The 22595-nt window shown below is 44.4% G+C and overlaps 1 protein-coding gene across 1 annotated transcript; it reads left to right on the top strand.

The window, feature by feature from the left end:
* The first annotated feature begins 2770 nt into the window (after window positions 1–2770).
* On the top strand, window positions 2771–21863 carry LOC133109814 (serine/threonine-protein phosphatase 6 regulatory ankyrin repeat subunit C-like). Its single transcript, XM_061219442.1, has 28 exons — window positions 2771–2907; window positions 4564–4647; window positions 5736–5814; window positions 6220–6290; window positions 6685–6885; window positions 7012–7099; window positions 7609–7751; window positions 8870–9082; window positions 9858–9936; window positions 10423–10537; window positions 10811–10893; window positions 11191–11308; window positions 11979–12047; window positions 12659–12799; window positions 12972–13031; window positions 13379–13490; window positions 14240–14311; window positions 14532–14733; window positions 15105–15192; window positions 15646–15763; window positions 16020–16239; window positions 16873–16960; window positions 18217–18300; window positions 18666–18811; window positions 19011–19093; window positions 19452–19534; window positions 20440–20531; window positions 20971–21863. The coding sequence occupies exons 1-28, from the start codon at window positions 2881–2883 to the stop codon at window positions 21210–21212; spliced, it is 3201 nt and encodes a 1066-aa protein (XP_061075426.1). The 5' UTR covers window positions 2771–2880; the 3' UTR covers window positions 21213–21863.
* The last annotated feature ends 732 nt before the right edge of the window (window positions 21864–22595 follow it).

Raw genomic sequence — 22595 nt, 5'->3', positions numbered from 1 at the left:
GTTCTAATTTTTCACCCCTGTATTTTTGTGTAGAAGGCTTCTGTTTTTACACTACACTGTTTGAATACAGAATGCATAATGCCATTCAATTATATTTCAAATCGTGGGTCCTATCGTGGGTCAGTGTGTTTTGTGGCAGGGTACATCTCCACCCCCTTTGTGCTTCCTCAGGTGGTACCAGGCTATGGCCACGCCATCCTGAGGATGACCCACGAAACAGATGACAGTGGGAGTTCCCTGATGACCCCACATTCAAGATGGTGGACCAGCTCTACAAGATGATCATCTCTAGGGTGCTGCTGGAGCATGGAAAAGCCAAAACCCCCTGGCCCAATGCGGATGCCCACAGTGGACAAAGAGGGGCTGGCATTTGCCAATGGTGTTTGTGCTCTTAAAATAGGGCCCTTTGTTTGCATGCTAGCTTGTCTAGTGTGGTTGGGATTACTTTTGGAGAAACAGATGAGTTCTTAATTTAATTTGTGTGCTGCAAGAACCAATATCTTGTGGAAAATGCGTGTGGTTTTGTATACACATGATTAATTATGAGATAAAGATAATGCAGAACAGGGTTCAGCTGAAGGAAGAAAGGGGAGAGGGGCATTAAAAAGTTGTATAACACGTATACCAGGTAATCCTGTGTGAGCTGCCTCACAATTTAGCACTGCAGTGGCAGTAACTGTATTGTTAATCACTAATGCTGGTTCATGATTATGCAAGTGGCATGTCTTGACAGAATAGGTACTGTATCCTGATTGGGGGGATGCCATATCCGGACAGGACAGGTACTCTATCCTGATTGGAAGTGTGTGCTCCCAGGTCTGAGAGGACAGGAGAGTCTATAAGCAGCCTACACTCCTATGTAGTGTTTTTTTCTAAAATGTACAGTACTGTGCAAAAGTCTTAGGCACCTGTATAACCTTCTGTACAGATAAGATTCTTTCAAAAATAATTCAATGAACGGTCCTAAATAAACGTACTATACATTTTACATTACATTTGAGTAATTTTGCAGAATAGTTAAAAACTGAATCAAATCAATATTTTTTGTGACCACCCTTCGGAGTTAAAACTGCATTTTGCACTGTTCCAAGCATTTTGGAGAACTTGCCACAGTTCTTCTGCAGGCCTTGCTTCTGATCTCAGACAGCCATGATCAAGTTTTTATGTAAATAGTAGTCAATTGCTTACAGTAATATGTTACTTTTTAAAATTAAACTGAAAAATCTCTGGAAAATTTAATCTTAGGTTTGAAGTGAGCTGTGGTTTTAGGAGGTATGATTTAATAAGCTGATCATAGTAAGATCACAAGCTGGTGTTGATTGAAAGTCTTTTTTTGGATGCATAGTGCACATACATGTCCACTTTGGAAAGAAAATCTGATGTTTCAGTCCTGTTTCAATATAATCTGATTAACCCTCTCTGTTGGAGAGAACCCAGTCTGTCTGGGTGCTATGTTCTGTCTTGACATTTTCATATAATGGTTGAATGTAATTTCCAAATATAAATCTTTCCAATTTCCAAATATAAATCTATTGCATTGCACTCGCCCAGCTTTGTTCCAGTTTTAACTAGCAGGTGCCTTAGCACGTTTGAGCTAGGTCTGGCAATCTATGGGCAGGAAATTCAATGAAAAACAGCTGCACCTGTTCAACATTCAATTCATAAAGTTTCAGTGATGCATGTGTGGCGTGTATATTAAAATGGCGAAATGTTCTGAGCTTGTGGATTTACGACCCTTCCCTCCCAACCGAAACTGTTATAAATATCTTCCCCACATTCCAACCCCCTCACCCCAAAATCTGCTTCCTGCTCCTTGCACAGGTTGTTCTTCAAGGCATTGGCTGTGCTCAGCTACTAGCTACTCCTAAGGCTTTATATGTGTTTTGTTTTCCCCTAGTGAAATTTTAAATGTCCTCTGCATGCCCACAAGGCACAAGTTTTCACTAGAACACAGTGCTTTAGCAAGAAAAGCTACTCATCAGTCCTGGAGCCTCTGTGGGCCAAAACTAATCCTTCATAAAAATGATGCATTAGGAGGTGTTCTATATAAATTTATATTCAATGTAAATGCAAATTTAAGGCTTTGAAAGGGTTATTCATGCTATTTGTAAAGCATGGCTAAATACTGGTCACATGTATTGAAAGGAAAGGAAAGCGGTCTTGTATTTTACATTGTGGTCCAACAGGGAAGAACAGGAAATTCATGTTTTGCACAGAACTGTCAATTGCAGGTGCATGAATTATCGGTGTTGGAATGTCCAGTAATTGTGAGGCAGAAATTTCAATGATTTAACTAGTGGTTTTGCAGCTAAAATAGCCATTACCGCATTACTGCAGTTTGAAATTAATATAATCTAGAACGAATGAATGTAATCAATCATCATGCACCAAGTTCACATGCAGTCCGTGTTTAAAGTGTTTTAATGATATAATTAAATTATGAATTGAATTATATGTAATTATTTAATTTGTGACAGATTTAAGACACAAGAATACCATTATAATGCAGCCTTTAGGGTTTTACAGCCCACTTTCGAGTCATACTAGCTGCCCGAGACATGAAACGGTATGATGCAGGATTTAGATGCTAAATACGCGAATTTTAGAAATGCTGGCTGCAGAAATTATGGACATGCAAACACCGGCCTGGAATAAAGACGTCTTTGCGTAAACTACGACGACATGGCGCTATTGCCGCTCCGCCACCGTAGGCGTACCCCGTTCTCCTCACACTAGTCCATCACAGCAATAAACAACTGCGAGTATTTAAGGACACTGGACAATCCTTCCTTAGTAATAATCATAATTAAGCAAAGATATCACGAGTTACCTCTTCATCCCATCCTAATGAAGGAGCTTCGCCCTGACTGACTTCGGGAGATGGGATTACTCAACATAGCAGATCAGGTACAGTACCAGATTTATTACATTTATTGCACCAGAGGTAGCTGCTAGCTAGCTTGATGGGAACGCCGTCTCCCTTTATTCTCTGTCCAAGTGTTGAGGGCGGGTTAGCTACAGTGTTGGGCCGAGGCTGCATAGGAAAGTCTGGCGTTCAATCGACCTACGTTACACAAAGCTATTCAGTGGCACATCAGCATTAATCTTCACTTTTTTTAAAAGATACTTATCATGCATCAATGTCTTTTAATGTTTTGGTATTTTGCTGTGGACTTAGTTTCCGCGTTAGCCTGGTTTGAGCTTGCTATGCAGCCAGTTAGCTAGCTAGCTCTAACCAGCCATATTCTCTGCAATGCCACTGCACTTGACAGTTGTCTCCGCCTGTAAGCACGATAGCCACTCACCACAGATGGCTATATAAGCACTGAAAATGAAATGAAAATGAACTTGGTTAGCTAGTTAACTTGGCTATCCTTCTGTTTTACATTTCGCTAACCCGAGGCTATCTATCGCTAACGTTGGTTGGCTAACGTTACACAGTCACAGTGGTGTAACAATTTTCCATTATCATCGTTGATAATATCAGTGCAATGTGTTGATTGGTTAGCTAGCTAGCTATGTTATTGTCTGACATTCAGTAATGCCAGTTGGTTAATGTTAAGTTGTCTATCGTTAATTTCAGGTTTTGGTTAACCTTAGGCTTGCTAAAATCACAGGCTATTTCCACCCAGATCACCTATCGGCTACTCATTGCTGTAAAAGTAAACAAGAGTTAGCCAGCGAGAAACCTAGTTGCATCTTGCTTGGTTAATATGACGTTAACCCAGCTACGTTAGCTAGCATCCATGGCCTTCGTCAACTAGGTAGTTTGAAGTGTCAAAATGGCTAGGCTATAGCTAAGTTACTGTTCATTGGTCACAATCATTAGCTATAGCTAGCTAGTTACCCGTCTTGATAACAGTATCTCTAATGTAATGGCAGGTGGGAACTTTTTTGGTATGACCGTTGCAAGATATGGTCCTCACCAGTTTAGCTAACCATCGTATAAATCAAATCTATCTTATTCCCTGCTAGTCTATAAGAAAATGGCAGTATAGTGTTTCAAAGATTGGCTTGAGTTGGTTTAACTGGTCAACCAGCTACCAGCTGTTTCCAACCCTCGCTTCAGCTGCTTTTTTCAGCAGGGTGGGCTATGGTATTTTTAGTGTGAGTTGCTGGAATAAGTCCAAAACATAGTGCTGATCTTCGATTAACAATGAAGATTGCATTTGAAGTGGAGGTCTAGAAATGTGAGTTGTTGAGCTTACAATATAGCCTACCTTCGAAGTGATGTCCCATGCAGATTAATATTTATGTCTCAATTACATTTGAACTTCATTTTAGTTAAAATGTGAACACACCCTGTTCCATGCGGATCATGAATTCTATATCCTCCTTTAAAGTGGTGAATTCTGTACCCTTTGCCAATATGATGATTTCCTTAGATCTTGATGTGGCTGCTGTTTTTGGAAGTTCATGAAAAGTTAGGGTTGCCTTAAGGCAATCACAGCCTGTCTATCATTGAACAAATGGTTTTCTAAAAATTCATGATGTTGAATGCTTCTTTTATATCTTAACTGTGCAGAGTTTATGCACCATGTGAAATGACATCTTCTTTTGCAGACCCCACTGGTCCAGGCCATATTTAACCGAAATCCAGGAGAAGTTCAGGTACTGTTGCACAAGGAGGAAGATGTCAATGCACTGGTAAGTGGCCAGAGTTAAATTGATTATGTATTTCCTCTCTGTACAGAAAACACCAGGATCAAATTTATTTACTGAGCTATCATTTTTGTATGAAACAAACCTGCCTGTTAAATATGAAAAGGACATGGAGTTGGAATCTCTGTATTGCTTTCTCTTTCAATTTGAACTTATCAGCCTGCCTGTGCCTACAAGCAGAAACTTATAAGATCGCGATAATGTTAATCTTGCCCCTGACTACAAGCGTGGTGAAGTTATTACTGCACGAATCCTGTCCTATGTCATAATTTCACCTGCTGGCCACTGCTAATGAATTAAAAGGGAGTTGTGGACCTAAATGGAAATGTTATTCAAGGAAACCGTGTGTCACATTCTCTCTCCGTCATTGCCCCAGAAGTTGCCCCTATTTTTTGCCCCCATTGGAGGCCACATGGGTGCTACCAGCTGTTAGCCTGTCAGCTAGTGCTCAATGTTGAGGATTGGAGGTTAACTATCCATCTTGTCCTTAAATACCCTGACAGGGCTCTCTCACAGCCTCTCCCTCTCTCACACACAAAATGCACAGTGTCTCTCTCCCTCTCTCTCTTTCTCTGAAGCCAAGAATGTGTAATTACACTGCCAGCCCCAGGCATACAGCCATGCTACAATGCATTCAGCTGGCAAGGTTATATTTACAGTTTAAAAAGGACTTTTATGTCCTCATACTGTCCATTTGTAACATGTGCAGAACTCTCATATTGTTTGCAGCCAAAAGTTTAAAGTTTGGTTTTGCCCTGATTCTTTAACGGCGCCCAGAGGCCATCAGGAAAACAGAAGAGCACTAATGGGAGTAATGGAACAGCCCAGAGGTGTAGTAACAGAAGCCAGCAGACACTTAATCAGGCCCCAGGAAAGCGTAACTCAAAATCCTAATTTTAGATTTAATGTGATGATTTGCAAGACCAATTAACCAATTCATAGAATATTTGCAATCAACAAAATATTTCACCGGAAGCCTTCCCAGTAGTGCCCTGGGCAAATTGCTAGAAGCATAAGACAGTCTGGAGGTGTAGTAACAGGAGCACAGCTGACCTTTTATCCTCTTCCACCAGGACCAAGAGGGCCGAACCCCTCTGCACGCTGCCGCTTACCTGGGCGATGTTCACATCATGGACCTTCTCATTCATTCAGGTATCTTTATTTTTCTGTCATCTCCTCCTGTTGTGTTTGTTCATTCTTACATGTTCATTGCGCATTTCCTCTGTATTGAGATTGGCATGTCAACCTTTACCTCTTTTTTTTTTCTTTTTTTTTCTAGCTTTGAAGTACGGTCTTGTTTTACGCAAACAGTGTTGCGCAAAACCAAAATATAAGGGGTAACCTTATTTTGCAGCCATTGTTCACAGCTAAGGACAGTGTACAGATTGAATTGAGGGTGTCTCTCGCGTACCCAAGAGTGAAGAATACCATATAGAGACTATAGTTTACAGAGATCTCTGAGATCCGCTGATTAATTTATCTTTCTGTCTTACTCTCTCTCTCTCTTGCACACACATGTGCGCACACTCTTTCTCCCCCCCCCCCCCCCCCCCCCAGGTGCTAGTGTTAATGCTAAGGACCATTTATGGCTGACTCCCCTGCATCGGGCAGTTGCCTCCCGCAATGAAGTAAGCACCAGCCATTTTTGCTTTCAGAACCATTGGTTTCACCTTCATTATAATCTGAGCAGATGTCGAACATGCCAGGCCTTTTTAAATCACTGCTTGTTTACCTTTTCAGAGATGTGCATCAGCCTTGAATTTTTTTGTTTGTTGATGGATTCACATTAAGCTTGCTTTGACTTTGACTCATGGTCAATAGGTGTTCTCTTTATGCCACTTGTGAAATTTTAGTGCTTTTATTGAGGTTTACTGTATAGTAAACATTGTTATTAAAGCATTTTATACTGAAGCATATTGCCCATTGAGAACTTAGGTTGTGAGTGGATTCATAATGGTGTGACTAAATGTGCCCACTATGGAAACAAGCTGGGTGAATGGTCTGTCTTTTCTATTTTCCCAGAAGGCAGTGGGGCTGCTGCTAAAGCAAGGGGCAGAAGTGAATGCGCGGGACAAGCTGTGGCAGACCCCGCTTCATGTGGCGGCAGCCAATAGGGCCACGCGGTGTGCCGAGGCCCTGTTTCCTTACCTGGGCAGCCTGAACGTGGCGGACTGTTCCGGCAAGACTGCTCTGCATCATGCTGCTCACAGCGGCCATTTGGAGGTTAGGCCGCGGCCATGAGGGGTGCACATGGGGCGTGAGGGGGCTGACTGAGACCAGTAGGAATAAGACTAGCATATCAATGCTCTTTTCTGGGTTTAACCATTATTTCTTTGATCCTCTCTCTAGATGGTGATGTTGCTGCTAAACAAAGGGGCCACCTTCAGTGCTAGCGATAAGAAAGAGAGACAGCCTATCCACTGGGCGGCCTTTCAGGGTGAGTGTGATGTTCTTGAGTGCGTTTGGCCTATCTGGGTGAATATATAATATATATCGTGTAAGTGTGGCCCATTGAGGCTTCAGTGTTGCAATAGTTTGATATAATTTATTATTTTAATCTGTAATTGTTAATTCTTTTTCGAAAAAACAAATTTAATTTCTCAAAGCATCACATGCTTAGTATATAGTATATAGTACTTAGTATTTTTTATTTATTTATTTATCTTTTGGTGATTAAAAATTCCTCACATCATCCATCAGCTCCTTCACACATTCAGTTGCCCATGATCTTGTTGCAGATACAGTGGTTGAGTCTTTTGGCAGAGTAACAGCTCAATGGCAAACACACGGCTCAATTGTTGGATTGCAGAGTCGGACCAAGTGACTGACTGCAAACATGTCAGAGACACCATTTTAGGAGTTCAAGCATTTTACATAAATATTTTGCCTTCAAAACTGGCTGTCCTCATAACAGTCTGAGCTGCTTTCCTTATCGTTCCCCTTCAGGAAACTTTGAAGTAGTGAAGCTGCTGGTCTCTCGGGGTGCGGACATGGCGTGCAAGGACAAGCGTGGCTACACCCCCCTGCACGCCTCGGCTGCCAGCGGTCAGATCGACGTGGTGAAGTACCTGCTGCAGCTTGGGGCCGAGGTGAGCGGAGAACACCCAGCGCTGACCTGTGACTTTTGCTCCATTTTACAAAGGCCTCGGAGGGGAGACGTCTGTTTTCTGAAATTTCAATCTGCAGGAGTATTGTGTTCAAGCTGTGCTCGCGTTGAGCGCTCAAGTGAGCTGACAAATGTGGCAAAACCAGGCTGGATTAATGTCAATTAAATGTGTTGGCACCAGGCAAGTCAGCGAGTGCAGCCATGTCAGTATTATTGCAGAGAGAAATGTATTGCGCAGATAGGATCAATTAAACAAACATGCAAATGGTCATAACACAAAGGGACAAACAACTGGACCCAAGAACAGAAAAGGTACAGCTGTGTATACAGTGATGATGAAGAGGGAAAAGGTCAGCTACAGCCTCTTCAACAAGCTTGAAATACACAGAATGCCCACAGACACCGGTAGTAGTTTGGTACAGGACCATTATAGGTTCCTTTGATTAAACATTATCAGCCACGCTGGAACTGATTCTTTCGCCACTTTTATTTCTGCACAGTTCATACATCCTGCTTCACTTGCTCTTCTGAAGTGCCACATAGCAACTGCTTGGTGACCTTATCCCCTGCTGATCACATGATCTTTAAAATCCTATGCCCAGGGCATTTAAACTTTTCATAATTTATGTGTACCGCTGCTTCTCAATGTTTGCAGTGTTGCCACCTGTCAGCATGGTTGTACTCACTTAGTGCTGCGCTGTAAATTAGGCTCTGAACTTTTCATTGGGCTACATCTATTCCTACCGAAACAACCTGAGGAAAAGGGTGGCTTGCAGTCATTATGCAGAGTAGTGGAGTTTCATATGGAATTTAATTGCTATGTGAAGGGTTGTTATTTTTGTTTAGTAATAGAGCAACAAATCCAATGAGTCAAATGTTTTCCTTGTTCGCTATTGAATATATAAGGAACATTTACACAAAGTTCAAGCAAAATTGGAGTGGTCACCCCCCACACCTCTCGTTGACTTTTCACGGAATGACTTTAACGTAAATATATATTGGTGATATTGCCACCACTCAGTCACAGTGGTCTGAAGGATCTTTTTCTTGTCCTCCCCCTTCTCTCTGTTTCCACGGCCCTTGTCTGTGTTGGCCTGTCAGATCGATGAGCCCAATGCCTTTGGGAACACGGCGCTGCACCTGGCCTGCTACATGGGCCAGGAGGCCGTGGCCAACGAGCTGGTCAACCAGGGCGCTAACGTCAACCAGCCCAACCAGTGCGGCTGCACCCCGCTGCACCTGTCTGCCGTGTCCACCAACGGTGCCCTCTGCCTGGAGCTGCTCGTCAACAACGGCGCCGATGTCAACATGCAGGTGGGCAGGGATGCTTTTAGATGCTTTTCCATGCATCTATCCTTCTCCCTAACTCGCTAGCATGATGATCATTTAGGCTGCATTCCAAAGTTATTACCTAAGACCTAGGTTTGGGAGTCATCCTTGGGGCTAGGTGTCGTTTCACAACATTTGTTCATATCTGCCAATCAGCCTTCCTGCTGGCTGAAATATTGGGATCATTAAGAGCTCTGAAAAATCCACAGCTGCTGGCCAAATTGTTATCACTAAGCAGCTGGATGTTGGTTTAACAAGACCCCATCACCAACCATCTTTTCACCATTTCTTTTAACGATAGTTCGTTAATTTACAAGGCCTCTTTTTCACACTTCAATATTTTCTGTCTGGGCATAGTATTCATTTGATTGTGTGAATCCATCCCAAACAATGTGTGTTTATTTTGAGATATTTTTAGTCTTAATGTTAGAAGTAATATGCCTCAGAAAGTAGGTCCACTTCTCAAGCATATCCTATAGCCCAGAGCAGCCCTGAATATTTTAGCAAAATAAATGAAAAGTCTCTGTAAATTGAAATCTCACTTGAGTGGGAGTCCTGGGTGTGGAGTAAGGATATACGATGATGGGTCCAGGGTCTAAGTGAAGAGCAGATTGCTGCTTTGAAGAGCAGCTGCACTGCAGGTGCCCAGCACTGCTGTAGCAACATTGGTTGCATTTGTAGCAGTAGCAGCAGCATTACACCCCTGTTATGGAGAAAAGGCAGCTGTATCTTTCTAATGGGTGTGTTCTCTCATTTCCAGAGTAAAGAAGGGAAGAGCCCTCTGCACATGGCTGCTATTCACGGACGCTTCACCCGCTCGCAGATACTCATCCAGAACGGTAACGTTAGCGTCTAAAACCCCAGGAGCGCTGCTCATTCATTTAACCGTTCTTTAACTGCACAACTTAACTGAGGACAAGATGTCATTCACAGTCCTGACCACAAAGCCAAAACATAATGTAATAAAAACATGGACAGAGACCTAGACAATATAGGAGTAAAACATTCATGAACAGGACGCCCTAGTTCAGCGCTACTCAACTCCATGTCCTGCGGGCCGCAGTGTCTGCAGGCATTTAGTTCCACTACCGGATTTCACTAATGAGCTTATTATCTGAACTGAGCAGGTAAAATAATTTGTTGAATCAGGTGGTGTTGTGCACGGTAGGATCAATTGCCTACAGACACTGCGGCCGGCAGGACGTGGAGCCGAGTAGCACTGCCCTGGTTAGTTCACTATATATGGTGCTAGTAGACCTTTTGAGACACGGCCGGGTAATGATATAAGAGCAGCCCCTGACTGTGTCCCTGCCCCCCCTCCTCAGGCGGGGACATTGACTGTGTGGATAAATATGGCAATACTCCTCTTCACGTTGCTGCTAAGTATGGCCATGAACTGCTGATCAGCACCCTGATGACCAACGGTGCTGACACAGCCAGGTAAGAGCTGCGCAGGGCCTTGAGGTGTAAGAGAACGGCACTGAGGCTACAGATCTAGAGACGACTGTGTGCAGCTACTGTTTCATCTTAACAAAGCTTTCTTTCCTTCATTCTTTCCACTCTTCACCCCTGTGGAATGAAAACTCACAGCAGAGTGTATTCACATTCACTGTTCTTTTCTGCTAGTTCTGGCATTTTTTTTTGGCTGACCGTTATTGATTGTTCAAGAACTCTATTGACATTTAGTGTGTGTGTGTGCGTGCATGTCTCCAGGCAGGGGATGCATGGGATGTTCCCGCTGCACTTGGCCGTGCTCTATGGGTATTCAGACTGTTGTCGCAAGTTACTCTCCTCAGGTGAGTATATATTGGTTCATACATGCGTCTCATTGCACATTTCCATCCACAAAGTGTCTTGTTTCCTTAACCACCGCGCAGTGAGCTGAGGATAAATCATTTAGTCTAGAGTGTTTTACTGTGCAAACAGCCGTAAGTGTGTATGTAGCCTGTCATTTAAAGATGAAATAGAAGGCTAATGTTGGCTGTATTAGAGCCATCAAGCAGCGTGAGGATCATGATTGATGTTTATGCACAGATAACTGCCAAAAAGTCCTCTTCAGATGTGCTTCACACTCTGAAATCTTCTGTTCCTAGGTCAGCTGTACAGCATCGTGTCCTCTCTGAGCCAGAAGCAGGTCCTGTCGGCTGGGTTCGACATAGACACCCCGGACAGTATGGGGAGAACCTGCCTGCACGCTGCTGCCTCTGGAGGGTGAGCCGCTCCTTACCGCTCTCATGCACAGCAGTAGTTTGGGCTCTTGCCCTCAGAGAGCTGCAGGGTACACAGGTGTTCGGTTGCACTGATTAATTGAATTGCTTAGTTGATTACCTAGTTAGCATGTCGCCAGGTTTCCCTTGTCTCAGCTGCTTGATGATTTTATGGTGTAACTGAACACCAGGAGACCCTGTGTCTCTCCAAGGGTAAGCGTGAATACCACTGATTCACAGGGTGAAGTAAAACAGTTTGGAATTAATGCGTGCCATTTGTCTATATTCATTGTACCTTTACAGTTACGTTCTGGAATTGGTGAAGCCTTGAAATTGATGGTGTGCTAGATTTCAATGAATTCTACAAAGGTTCTCAGAATTCTATGCAAAATCTTCTGATATTTTACTATATTATTATATTGGGACTTTAATTATACTGTATGAATAACGGTCTTTAAGACCGTAATGCTCATCAGGTCGAGGGACTGTGGTGGATATTTTTAATTTAAGTGACATGCAGCTGGTAAATGTACACTTCCAGCTGGAATTTCAAGATTCAAACAGCACATGTTGCACAACCATCTGTTTGCATAATATATTTTGTCAGTCCTATTTTATCCAGAAAATATGCTCACTGACTGCTTGTGAAACTTCTGTTTTCTATGTTCTGGCAGAAATGTTGAATGTCTTAACTTGCTGCTGAGCAGTGGTGCCGACTTGAGTAAGAAGGACAAATTGGGAAGGTGAGTGAGACCTTTTGGAAAGGTACAATGCCAAAAATGCAGGTTGACTGCAGTCATGAACTACAAAGCTAGACACTTTAGTGTCACAATTAGTGGGACAGAGTTTACAGAATATGTATAGCACGCTAGTTAGACTTGACAGTTAAGACAGAGCAACACTGCATTTTTCCAAACATAATGTTAAGCTGCTTTGCCTCACAGAAGGAACGTGGATGGTGAACATTGAAATCAATTGTGTTTGAAATGTCCTTGGCAGCAGAGGAAATTAACCTTAGTCAAAGGCACTGTAGGCCCTCTTTAATTTCATTTCATTGATGCATACATTTCTGCTCTCTTTGTAATCTTTATGTATTCTGACGTCTTAAGATTGATTTGTCAGTTTGGTTCATTGCTGATTCAGGTTTGCCTCTCGGGCATCCTACCCCATGTTAATTAATTTTGTTTTGTCAGACTGGATTCCCATCAGTAAAAAATTTTTTAAGCTTTCTGGGAAAGTGTCTGTGATCTGCATTTGAATATCGACCTCAGCTGTGTCTGAGCAAATGACAGTCCACCGTGTTTTAAGCTGTGTCTGAACCGGTGTGCCCTAATTGTGTCTGGTCTGTCTTCAGGACTCCATTGCACTATGCCGCAGCCAATGGAAACCAGCAGGTCACGGTTGCCCTGGTGAACGCAGGGGCTGAGGTCAACGAGCTTGACAGGAAAGGCTGCACCCCCCTGCACTACTCTGCGGCCTCTCAGGCCTTCTGCCGGTGAGTGTCCCGCCCCACCCCGCCGGATTATCCATTTCCCGTTTGACGATCTTCACACAGCACTACTCCGCAGGTTAAGGTGGGAGTGAATGTGAGGCTTGTTGGCTGACTGTAGTGCTCTAGTCTTGACTCCCTAACATTCTGTGTTTAAAATGGCCGGTTCTGTTTGCAGAGTGGATAGGCATTACTCGGGAAGTCGCCAGGATGAGGACCGAGGCAAGGAGAGATTTTTGTGAGTCTGTTCCTCAGTTTGCCTGCAGCTACGTGCTTGGAGTTCTGAGCACCTTCTAACAAGGCAACATTTTCTGATGAGGTCTTGATCTGTCGTTGTCTTGTTCTATTCTGTTAACATCAAGCGGTGTGTGTACATTTTCATTTTATTTGAAACCAACCATATGGCCTGTGACCTATATTTGGACCAATCTTGGACCATATTTTAAAAATATTTCTTTGACTTGGAAGTCACATTGAAATTAAAACCTTTTTTTAAAGTGAGACTAAGGCAAGTTTCCCATTGAGTTTCCTAATGAAAAATAACTGGGCCCATGTTAAGTTTGTTTTGTGTGTATGTGTCTACAGTTGCCTGGAGTTCTTGCTGGATAACGGAGCAGATCCGGCCATGCGGAACCTAAAGGGTTACACCCCAGTTCACTATGCAGCTGCCCATGGCAACAAGCAGAGCCTTGAGCTGGTGAGCTATTTATTTCTTCAATCTTTTATGTATGTATACCTTTTATATTTAATTTATTAAAGAGGACAATGCATGAAAATCAGTATATTGGCAATTGTATCTGTATTCTCTTTATTAGGAACTTTATTACAGCTACTTATTCATGTGATTATCTGATCAGCCAATTGTGTGGCAGCAGTGCAATGCATACAATTATGTCGATATGGGTCAGGAGCTTCAGTTAAAGTTCACATCAACCATCAGAATGGGGGAAAAATTTGATCTAAGTGACTTTGACCGTGGAATGATTGTTGGTGGCAGACGGGGTGGTTTGAGTATCTTAGAAACTGCTGATCTCCTGGGATTTTCACGCACACTAGTCTCTAGGATTTGCAAAGAATGGTGCAAAAAAACTAAAACAAAAATCCAGTGAACAGCAGTTCTGCAGACAGAAACACTTTGGCCATTCTCCTCTGACATCTCTCATTAACCGACTGGTCAAAGCTGACAGGAAGGTGACAGTGACGCAAATAACCACACATTACAACAGTGGTACGCAGAAGAGCATCTCTGAACACACAACGCATCCTAACTCTTTAGTGGGTAGGCTACAGCAGTAGAAGTCTAAAATACCTAATAAAGTGCTCACTGAGTGTATATGGTCATAGTAAATGAGAATGAATTAATTCTGAATACAGTCAGCTTCTGTATGTCTATGTTATAATAAATGCGATTCTGATTCCACTTCTCTCTGTGTCTTTGTACTACAGCTCTTGGAAATGTCTTTCAACTGTTTGGGAGATATAGAGAGCACCATTCCTGTTAGCCCTTTGCACTTAGCTGTAAGTACCAAGCTGAACAGCCCTAGCTTCTATCATCTAACTTATCCTGTGGCCTATTGAAATATCTTCCCAGATCAGAATCCTATTTGCTTGCACATCTGTTATGAGATTATGGTGTACCTGGCTCCAAAATCTCCATTGTTGGGGTGGGGAGGATGTTTGGAGCCTGAAGGTGTGCTTTCGGTAGTGGTTGATTTCTGTGAACTCTCTTCTCATTCAGGCCTATAACGGACACTGTGAAGCGTTGCGCGTTCTGTCAGAGACGCTGGTGAGTTTGGATGCCCGCGATTCGGAGGGGCGCACCGCGTTGCATCTGGCGGCCCAACAGGGTCACGACCCCTGTGTGGAGGTCCTGCTGGCCCACGGGGCCTCTTGCCTGATCCCGGACCACCGCCGCAAATGGACCCCTCTGCATGTGGCCGGTACGAGATCAGGAAAATGTGCAGCCTATGCATCTAAACAATGCAAGAGAGATACCTGCCCAAGGCAGTATGACACAGGGTGGGAGTAAGGAGTTGGCAGAGGACTTTCGACAAAAAAATTAATAATAAGGGTTTGAAGTAACTGAGGTTTGATCCTGTCAGATTTTTTACATTTTCACAAAAGCAGTTGGTTGGTTACCTCCTTAGGCCTGGTTCATGAAATGCCTCCCAGGTGTGTGTCTTGTGGAGAGTGCACCTGATCCAGTTGGATGTATTTCATTGCACGTCACTCTGGAAAAGCATTTGCAAAATGAACATAACGTATTGTATTGTGATGTAATGGGATTTTATTTGTGGCTATTTCATTTCAGCTGCCATCGGCTACACAGTTTGCCTGCGCTTGTTGGTTAAAAGCGGGGAGAAGGCGGACCTCGCCGACATCACAGACGCTCAGGGAGAGTGAGTGCCCCGCCTGAGGCCCTGCTGTAGCTCTACCTCTTTCTGGATTGTTCCATGGGTTGGGGTAGGGGGTAGGGGTTAACTGAAGGTTATGGTTTGCTGGTGAATGAGTAAAGTAATATCGCTGAAGAGCTGGACACGGTCAGAGCAGTAGACCGGAAGTTTCAATTACATAGCCAGCTCTGAAATCATAAGCATATTCAAAAATGTTCAACAACCGGACACAAGCTCTTTTGTGGCACTTTCAGCACATACATTTGCATTGAATAGTCCTGAGGGTGAGATGTTTGCCTGTGCCTGATTGGTTCCAAGACACTATTGCTACAAGATATATCTGGAACCATCCAGACATGATCTCCAGTACACAAATCTACAACCTCGTCTATGCGTTCTCAAACCAGATGTTATGCTTCTGTGACTTTCCCGCTGTAGTAATGGTGTCCCTCTCCCCAGGACCCCCCTGATGCTGGCGGTGCTGGGCAGCCACACGGACTGTGTGCGCCTCCTGCTGGAGAAAGGGGCCCTGCCCAACCTGGGGGACCGAAGGGGGAGGACCGCTCTGCACCGTGCGGTGAGTCACTGCTGCCAACCGAAATATACCTGTGTGAAGCCACTACAGCAAACATGAGTATCACAAGTGTCTCTAAATGTATGGCTGGAGAGGAGGGTGTAGTATTGATTGGGTAGAGGCTGGCAAGTGGGGTGTAGTTTGTGGGTGTAGTACCTCATGGGTATAATGTGTAGTGGGGAAGGGTGTAGTGAGTGGGGAGGGGTGTTGTATGGTCCAGGCTGTCCCTGCGCGTGTGCCTGACTCTGAGCCCCTGCAGGTGGTGATGGGGTGTGAGGACTGCATATCTGCCCTGCTGGAGAGCCACGCCTCTGCGCTCAGTCAGGACTTCCAGGGTCGCTCCCCCCTCCACCTGGCAGCATCCTGCGGGTGCACAGACCTCCTGAGGGGGCTGCTCCTGGCCTCCAGCGCTTCCCAACCACCAGCCTCCATATTGGACTGCTACCAGTACACCCCCACGCACTGGGCTGCCTACCACGGTAAGAACTGGGACCAGGCTGTCCCCCGCCCTTCCCAGCGGGAGCCAAAAACAGGAGGTGTACAATAGGGGCACTCTGGGGCGCAATAACTGATACTCAATAACTGCCTATACTGGTCAATGCCAATACCTCTGTTTTACATTATAGCACTAATGCTAACTTTGGTTGGAGTTTGTTAGCACACGTCTTGGGAGTAGCTGAGCTTGTGTAGTTTTGCTTGGTAAATTTTGCAGGTAAAAATTCTAAGGGCAGTTTGAGCTTTTTTCACTTCATTTATAACACCAGTGGCAGATCAAATGTTTTGGCACATGTGTGATGCTTCCTTGTTTTGGCCCATATCAGGCTCAAGTCTTCATTTTCTGACTGATGCCAGTGCGTTTGCTTTTAGATTTTATTTTATATTTATATTTGTATTATTAGCCGAAATTGTTACCGATACAACTGATATTATTGCGCATCCCCAAAAAAGTGAAAGTTTCTTCATGTCATAGGAAAGTATTGACAGAAATGTGGAGCATGTTTGGGGATGCATTGTGGGATGAAGAGTTTCTTGCCGTTTGTGTGGGATGTGTCTGTTCTGTTTCTCTAATTCCCTGAGTGAATGATTGGTTTGCATTTCTTCTTTCACCTCAGGGCATGAAGACTGTTTGGAAGTTTTACTTGAACACAAACCATGTAGTATCCAGGAAGGAAACCCTTTCACCCCATTGCACTGTGCTTTGTGAGTAACTCTGTTCCCTGAGTTATCTGTGCTGCATAACGCCTTGTACTCTAACACTCCTCAGTGAGTCACTATTTTGCCTAACAACCCCGTCTGCCGAAACTCCTCTCCCCTTCCTGTCAACTTCGACCAGTCTGCCTCGTCTACTCCGACCGCTCTCATTAAGTGGGGTTTCTGCCTGTAGAACTGCTGCTCACTGGATGTTTTATTTTTTGAGCCATTCTATGCAACCTTGGAGACTGTTGTCTGTGTAAATGCCAGGAAATCAGCAGTTTCTGAGACACTCAAATGACCCTGGCACCAACAATCAAATCCATGGTCAAAGTCACTTGGATCACATTTCTTCCCCATTCTTAAATTTGGTCTGAACAACAGCTGAACCTCTTAACCACATCTGGATGGTTTTATGCATTTAGTTGCTGCCACATGATTGGCTGATTAAATATTTGCAGTAACAAGCTGGTGTACAGGTCTACCTAATAAAGTGATCACTCCGTGTATCTATATATTTTGTTCCCCGTGTGAGGATATAGAGGTATTTTCCTTACAACTGTATGAAACTTTGTGCTGCCGGAAATGCTGCGGTATGATCTAGGTGAGTCAGTTGAGCATGCTCAACTGGCTTTGCTGAAATTTTAAAAACAGTTGTGTGTTTTGACAAGCTATCCTCCTAAACAATCACTGAAAATGAATGGGGGAAGACTTCTATGATAAACAACCAGCCCTTAAAATAATTGCGCTTCTTGAAGAAATAAAATATGTAATGGAAACAACAATGGCCGGCACAGCTGGAATATGTGCACATTTTGTCCCACGCTTTTATGTGGCAGTCGATACATGGATATCACCACTTACTGACTGAATACAACCACAAAAATGCACACTCGTCAGGCTGCGTTTTGCGCTGCGGGCTTCCATGTACGTAAATTTGGCCCCATGTACTGTAACTCTGCTCTGTAAGTTACTCTGTGCATTTTCCACTGTACTGTCTTAACGCAATGTTCACCTTTCAGCCATTTCTGTTTAGAGTTACTTTACAGCTTGCTCCAAGAACCCTCATCTGCTTAGAGATGCACCGGGTTGCAGAGACTATGTAGTTGTGTGTGGTACATGAAGGGCAACCAGATTGTTTCCTTGTATAAAAGCTATTTTAGCTATTAGGCAAACTAAGCAGTAGGTACACTTAGTGGTAGGAAAAGGTGAGCATTGCTGGTCTGAATGGCCTCTCTTGCTCTCTCATACTCTCTCTCTCACAGGATTAATGGCCATGTTGGGGCAGCAGAGCTGCTGCTGGAGATCGGGGGCTCTCCACTGGTAAACATCAGAGATGCTAAGGGGAGGTGTGTGAAACTTGCAGTGAGCTATGATGTGTCTCCATTACTAAGACTTGTGATTTAGCTGAGGGGAATGCAAGACCCTGGCAAGCTTTTGAAAAAAATGTTTTTATGTGGAATGAATCACCATGCTGTATTAAATACATTCATATTTCATTCAGATATTTGTAGATTCTTCATGACTAGCTCATTCTTGACTTGGTGACCAGTACTGTGCTATACTCTATATGCCATGTACATAATGAATTGTATTGTATGTACCTGTTCACCATACTGTTTGCTGTTCATCCTGACCTGTCCTGATGCGGTCGTCTGTCTGGTCGTCTGTCTGGTCGTCTGTCTGGTCGTCTGTCTGGTCGTCTGCCTCTCAGGACCCCGCTGCATGCGGCCGCTTTCACAGAGAACGTGGCCGGCCTGCTGCTGGTGCTCAGCCAGGGGTCGGAGGTCAACGCCGTGGACCACACCGGACGCTCCGCCCTCATGGTGGCGGCTGACCGCGGGCAGACCGCCGCTGTGGGTGAGTATGAGGAGGCCCAGAGGCGTGTGGTGGTGAGGTTTCGAAAACGCATTTCCACGAGTGATGCGACCTGTCATTGTTTTATTGACTTTGAGGGTAGCTCATGGAGTACTAGTCGACATTGCAAAGGGTCTGTTACTGCGACTTCAATTGGGTATCGCGCTGTCGCTAATGCTGCTGTCTTCTGTCTTGGGTACAGAGATCCTGCTGCACAGAGCCAAGGCTGACCTGACCCTGCTGGATGTGAACAACAATATGGCCCTGCATCTGGCCTGTAACAAGGTGTGTGTGTGTGTGTGTGTGTGTGTGTGTGTGTGTGTGTGTGTGTGTGTGTGTGTGTGTGTGTGTGTGTGTGTGTGTGTGTGTGTGTGTGTGTGTGTGTGTGTGTGTGTGTGTGTGTGTGTGTGTGTGTGTCCTTTTGTTAAGGTAATGAGTGTGTCAGAGATATAACTGGCTTTTAATTCTCCGCCCCAAAGTTTGCAATCCACCTTGCTATGTGGAAGTACCTGCCTGTCTTTTGAAGGGAAATTGTTAACATGGATAAAACTTGTCTGTTACTTGAAGAATTACTTCCAACGTAAATGGAGGTTTGTATGCATTTCTGTGTGTCCTTGTGTAATTTGTATGTGTTTATGTGTAGGGTCATGAGATGTGTGCCCTCCTCATTCTGGGGGAAATTGAAGACCTGTCACTCATCAATGCCACCAACAATGCTCTGCAGATGTGAGTCCTGATGTAGTGTTAACTGGGGAATGGTTTACCAAAAGGATGCTTCCGAAAGTCTGTGATAATCAACCACAATGTGGATAGTACAGTTTGTGTGCATCTGCCTGCAAGTGTGTGTGTTTCTAGACTATGTATAGGCAGTGTGTGTGTGTCCAGGCTGTGTATAGGCTGTGTGTGTGTGTGTGTGTGTGTGTGTGTGTGTGTGTCTAGGCTTTGTATAGGCAGTGTGTGTGTGTGTGTGTGTGTGTCTAGGCTTTGTATAGGCAGTGTGTGTGTGTGTGTGTCTAGGCTGTGTATAGGCAGTGTGTGTGTGTGTGTGTGTGTCTAGGCTGTGTATAGGCAGTGTGTGTGTCTAGACTATGTATAGGCAGTGTGTGTGTGTGTGTCTAGACTATGTATAGGCAGTGTGTGTGTCTAGGCTGTGTGTGTGTGTGTGTGTCTAGGCTTTGTATAGGCAGTGTGTGTGTGTGTGTGTGTCTAGGCTGTGTATAGGCTGTGTGTGTGTGTCTAGGCTGTGTATAGGCAGTGTGTGTGTGTGCGTATAGGCTGTGTATAGGCTGTATGTGTGTGTGTGTGTGTGTGTGTGTGTGTGTGTGTGTGTAGGCAGTGTGCGTGTGCGTGTGCGTGTGCGTGTGCGTGTGCAGGCTGTGTATAGGCAGTGTGCGTGTGCATGTGCAGGCTGTGTATAGGCAGTGTGTGTGTGTGTGTCTAGGCTGTGTATAGGCTGTGTGTGTGTGTGTGTGTGTTTGTGTGTCTAGGCTGTGTATAGGCTGTGTGTGTGTGTGTGTGTGTGTGTGTGTGTGTCTAGGCTGTGTATTGGCAGTGTGTGTGTGTGTGTGTGTGTGTGTGTGTGTGGGGTCTGTGCCTGATGGTACCTCCCTCCCTCCTCGGGTCCCTCTCAGGCCCCTTCACATGGCTGCCAGGAAGGGCCTGGCCACAGTGGTGCAGGTGCTGCTGAGTCGTGGTGCCACAGTGCTGGCTGTGGATGAGAAGGGTGAGTCACAGAAACATGTATGAACTATTTACAAATGCTTTATACGAACTAGCCACTGATTATAAACCAGAGTACTCACTTATGAACCTTAAAAATGGCTGACTGAAAAATGAATACAGATTTATAAACTGTACATTAGGGGTGGAACGGTTCACAAAATCTGTTCACTGGTTCTGTTGCTTTGTTGCATGGCAGCCAATCACCGCTGAGTGTATGTGTGTGAATGGGTCAATGAGAAGCATCACTTGGACAGCGCTTTGGATAAAGGCTCTATATAAATGCCAATCATTTACCATTAATTTACCATTCTGTCCATTTCTGGAAAAGCATGTGAAACAAGTACAAATTCCAATCTAATTTTGATTTATTTTATCAAAAAGTTATCAATGTTGTCAATGTATGTCTTGACGTGGAGGTCTCTGCATGTGTGATTCTCCAGGTCACACCCCTGCCCTGGCCTGTGCACCCAATCAGGATGTGGCAGACTGCCTGGCCCTCATCCTTTCCACCATGAAGCCTTTTCCTCCCAAAGACCCCTCTGGCGCCCCCTTCAGCCTGAACCTGCTGAAGCACTGCGGCATTGTGGCGGCCTGCAGCCCCCTGCCCAACGGAGGCCTGCACCACACCTACAGCAAGGACCGCCACGGCGCCCTGGGCGTGGACAGCTGCTTCTCCGAGTGACCCCGCCGCGTGCACACATGCACACGCACACACACACACACGCACACCCGCACACGCACCTGCACACGCACACACACACACACACACACACACACACACACACACACACAAACATGGCGTGTGTGTGTACATATCTATCAAGGGTGCAGTCAAACCTATATGCAATTATAAGCCCCTCCCCATACACGCAACCTCCATATGCTCCGCCCAGCGCAGCCCTGGGTGAAGCACTGTCCAGCCCATTCATGCAGTCCCTCAACACTCTGGTTTGTAGCTGTTCATTCAGTTACAGGGCAGCCTCCGCTATTTATTTTTAACTTGTAGAATTAAAATGTAAATGGAGTAGAATGTCAAAGGCAAAATCTATCTGTATTTGGCGGGTAAAACCTCTGCATCCTGTGTATTTGCTGACATGGGTCCAGTCAGGCTAAGTAGTTGACAGGAAGGCCCGGACCTGGCGAGGCAGAGAAAGAGAGGGTTGTTGTGGCTGATATGGGTTTGACTGTACAGCAAAGGGAAAGGGTGCAGAGAAACTCTCATTTTAACTACAGGTAACGCACTAGGCAACATGCCTGACAGCTTGAGCAACGCGAACTAAAGAAACCATTTCTTATTGGTAATAAGCAATCTGATTGTATTCAGGAGTTAAGAGATTAGGAGATAACGGTAGATTTATATGCTATATGTACAGTGTTTTTTTTTTTCTTTTTTCTTTTTGTGTATATGTGGGGCTTCAATTTTGCACAATGTCAGGGAAAAACAATCAGAATCAAAAGGAAAAAAAACTGTAATTCTGCCAATGAGCTGTTATTTATCAAGCATTTGTGGAAGGGAGGGGTGAGCCTGAAAGAGCTGACTGCTTCTCCTCCCTCCCAGTTCACCCTTCAGAGAAGTGGAGGATTGTGGGTCGGCTGTGCTCCAATACCTCTCCGATTACATGGCAGGTGAAATCAGTTTGATTTCCCTGCACACTCGTGGAGCTCAGTGAAGGTTATGGGTAAAGGAGGGTATTTTTTGCACCAAGCATGTCTTTACGACACTTTCAGTCTTTTTATTTTATTTTTATTTATATTTTTTTACAGATTTGTGCCTAAGAAATGTTGCAAATTATGGGGAGGAATTCCCCCTGCACACACAGACACCACCTTGATTCTTTTTAAAAGAGTAATTCCCGTTTTTAAAAGAGAGCAATACTAGATTTTCTTCAAGGAAGCACTATTAACTTGAACAGTTTAAGAGAGGAAGCTTGCATGCTGCCACAAGGACATTCACATGCTGTAACTTTCATATGGCTGTGGATATTTCCACAAAATTTCAGTACCATTTCAGAGTTTCTTAAACGATGGCTGTATCCTGAATTTGTGGTGCTCAGCATTTTTCTTT

This window comes from Conger conger, chromosome 14 (genome assembly GCF_963514075.1).
Source record: "Conger conger chromosome 14, fConCon1.1, whole genome shotgun sequence".
Lineage (NCBI taxonomy): Eukaryota > Metazoa > Chordata > Actinopteri > Anguilliformes > Congridae > Conger > Conger conger.
This window is presented reverse-complemented; position numbering and strand designations above follow the sequence as displayed.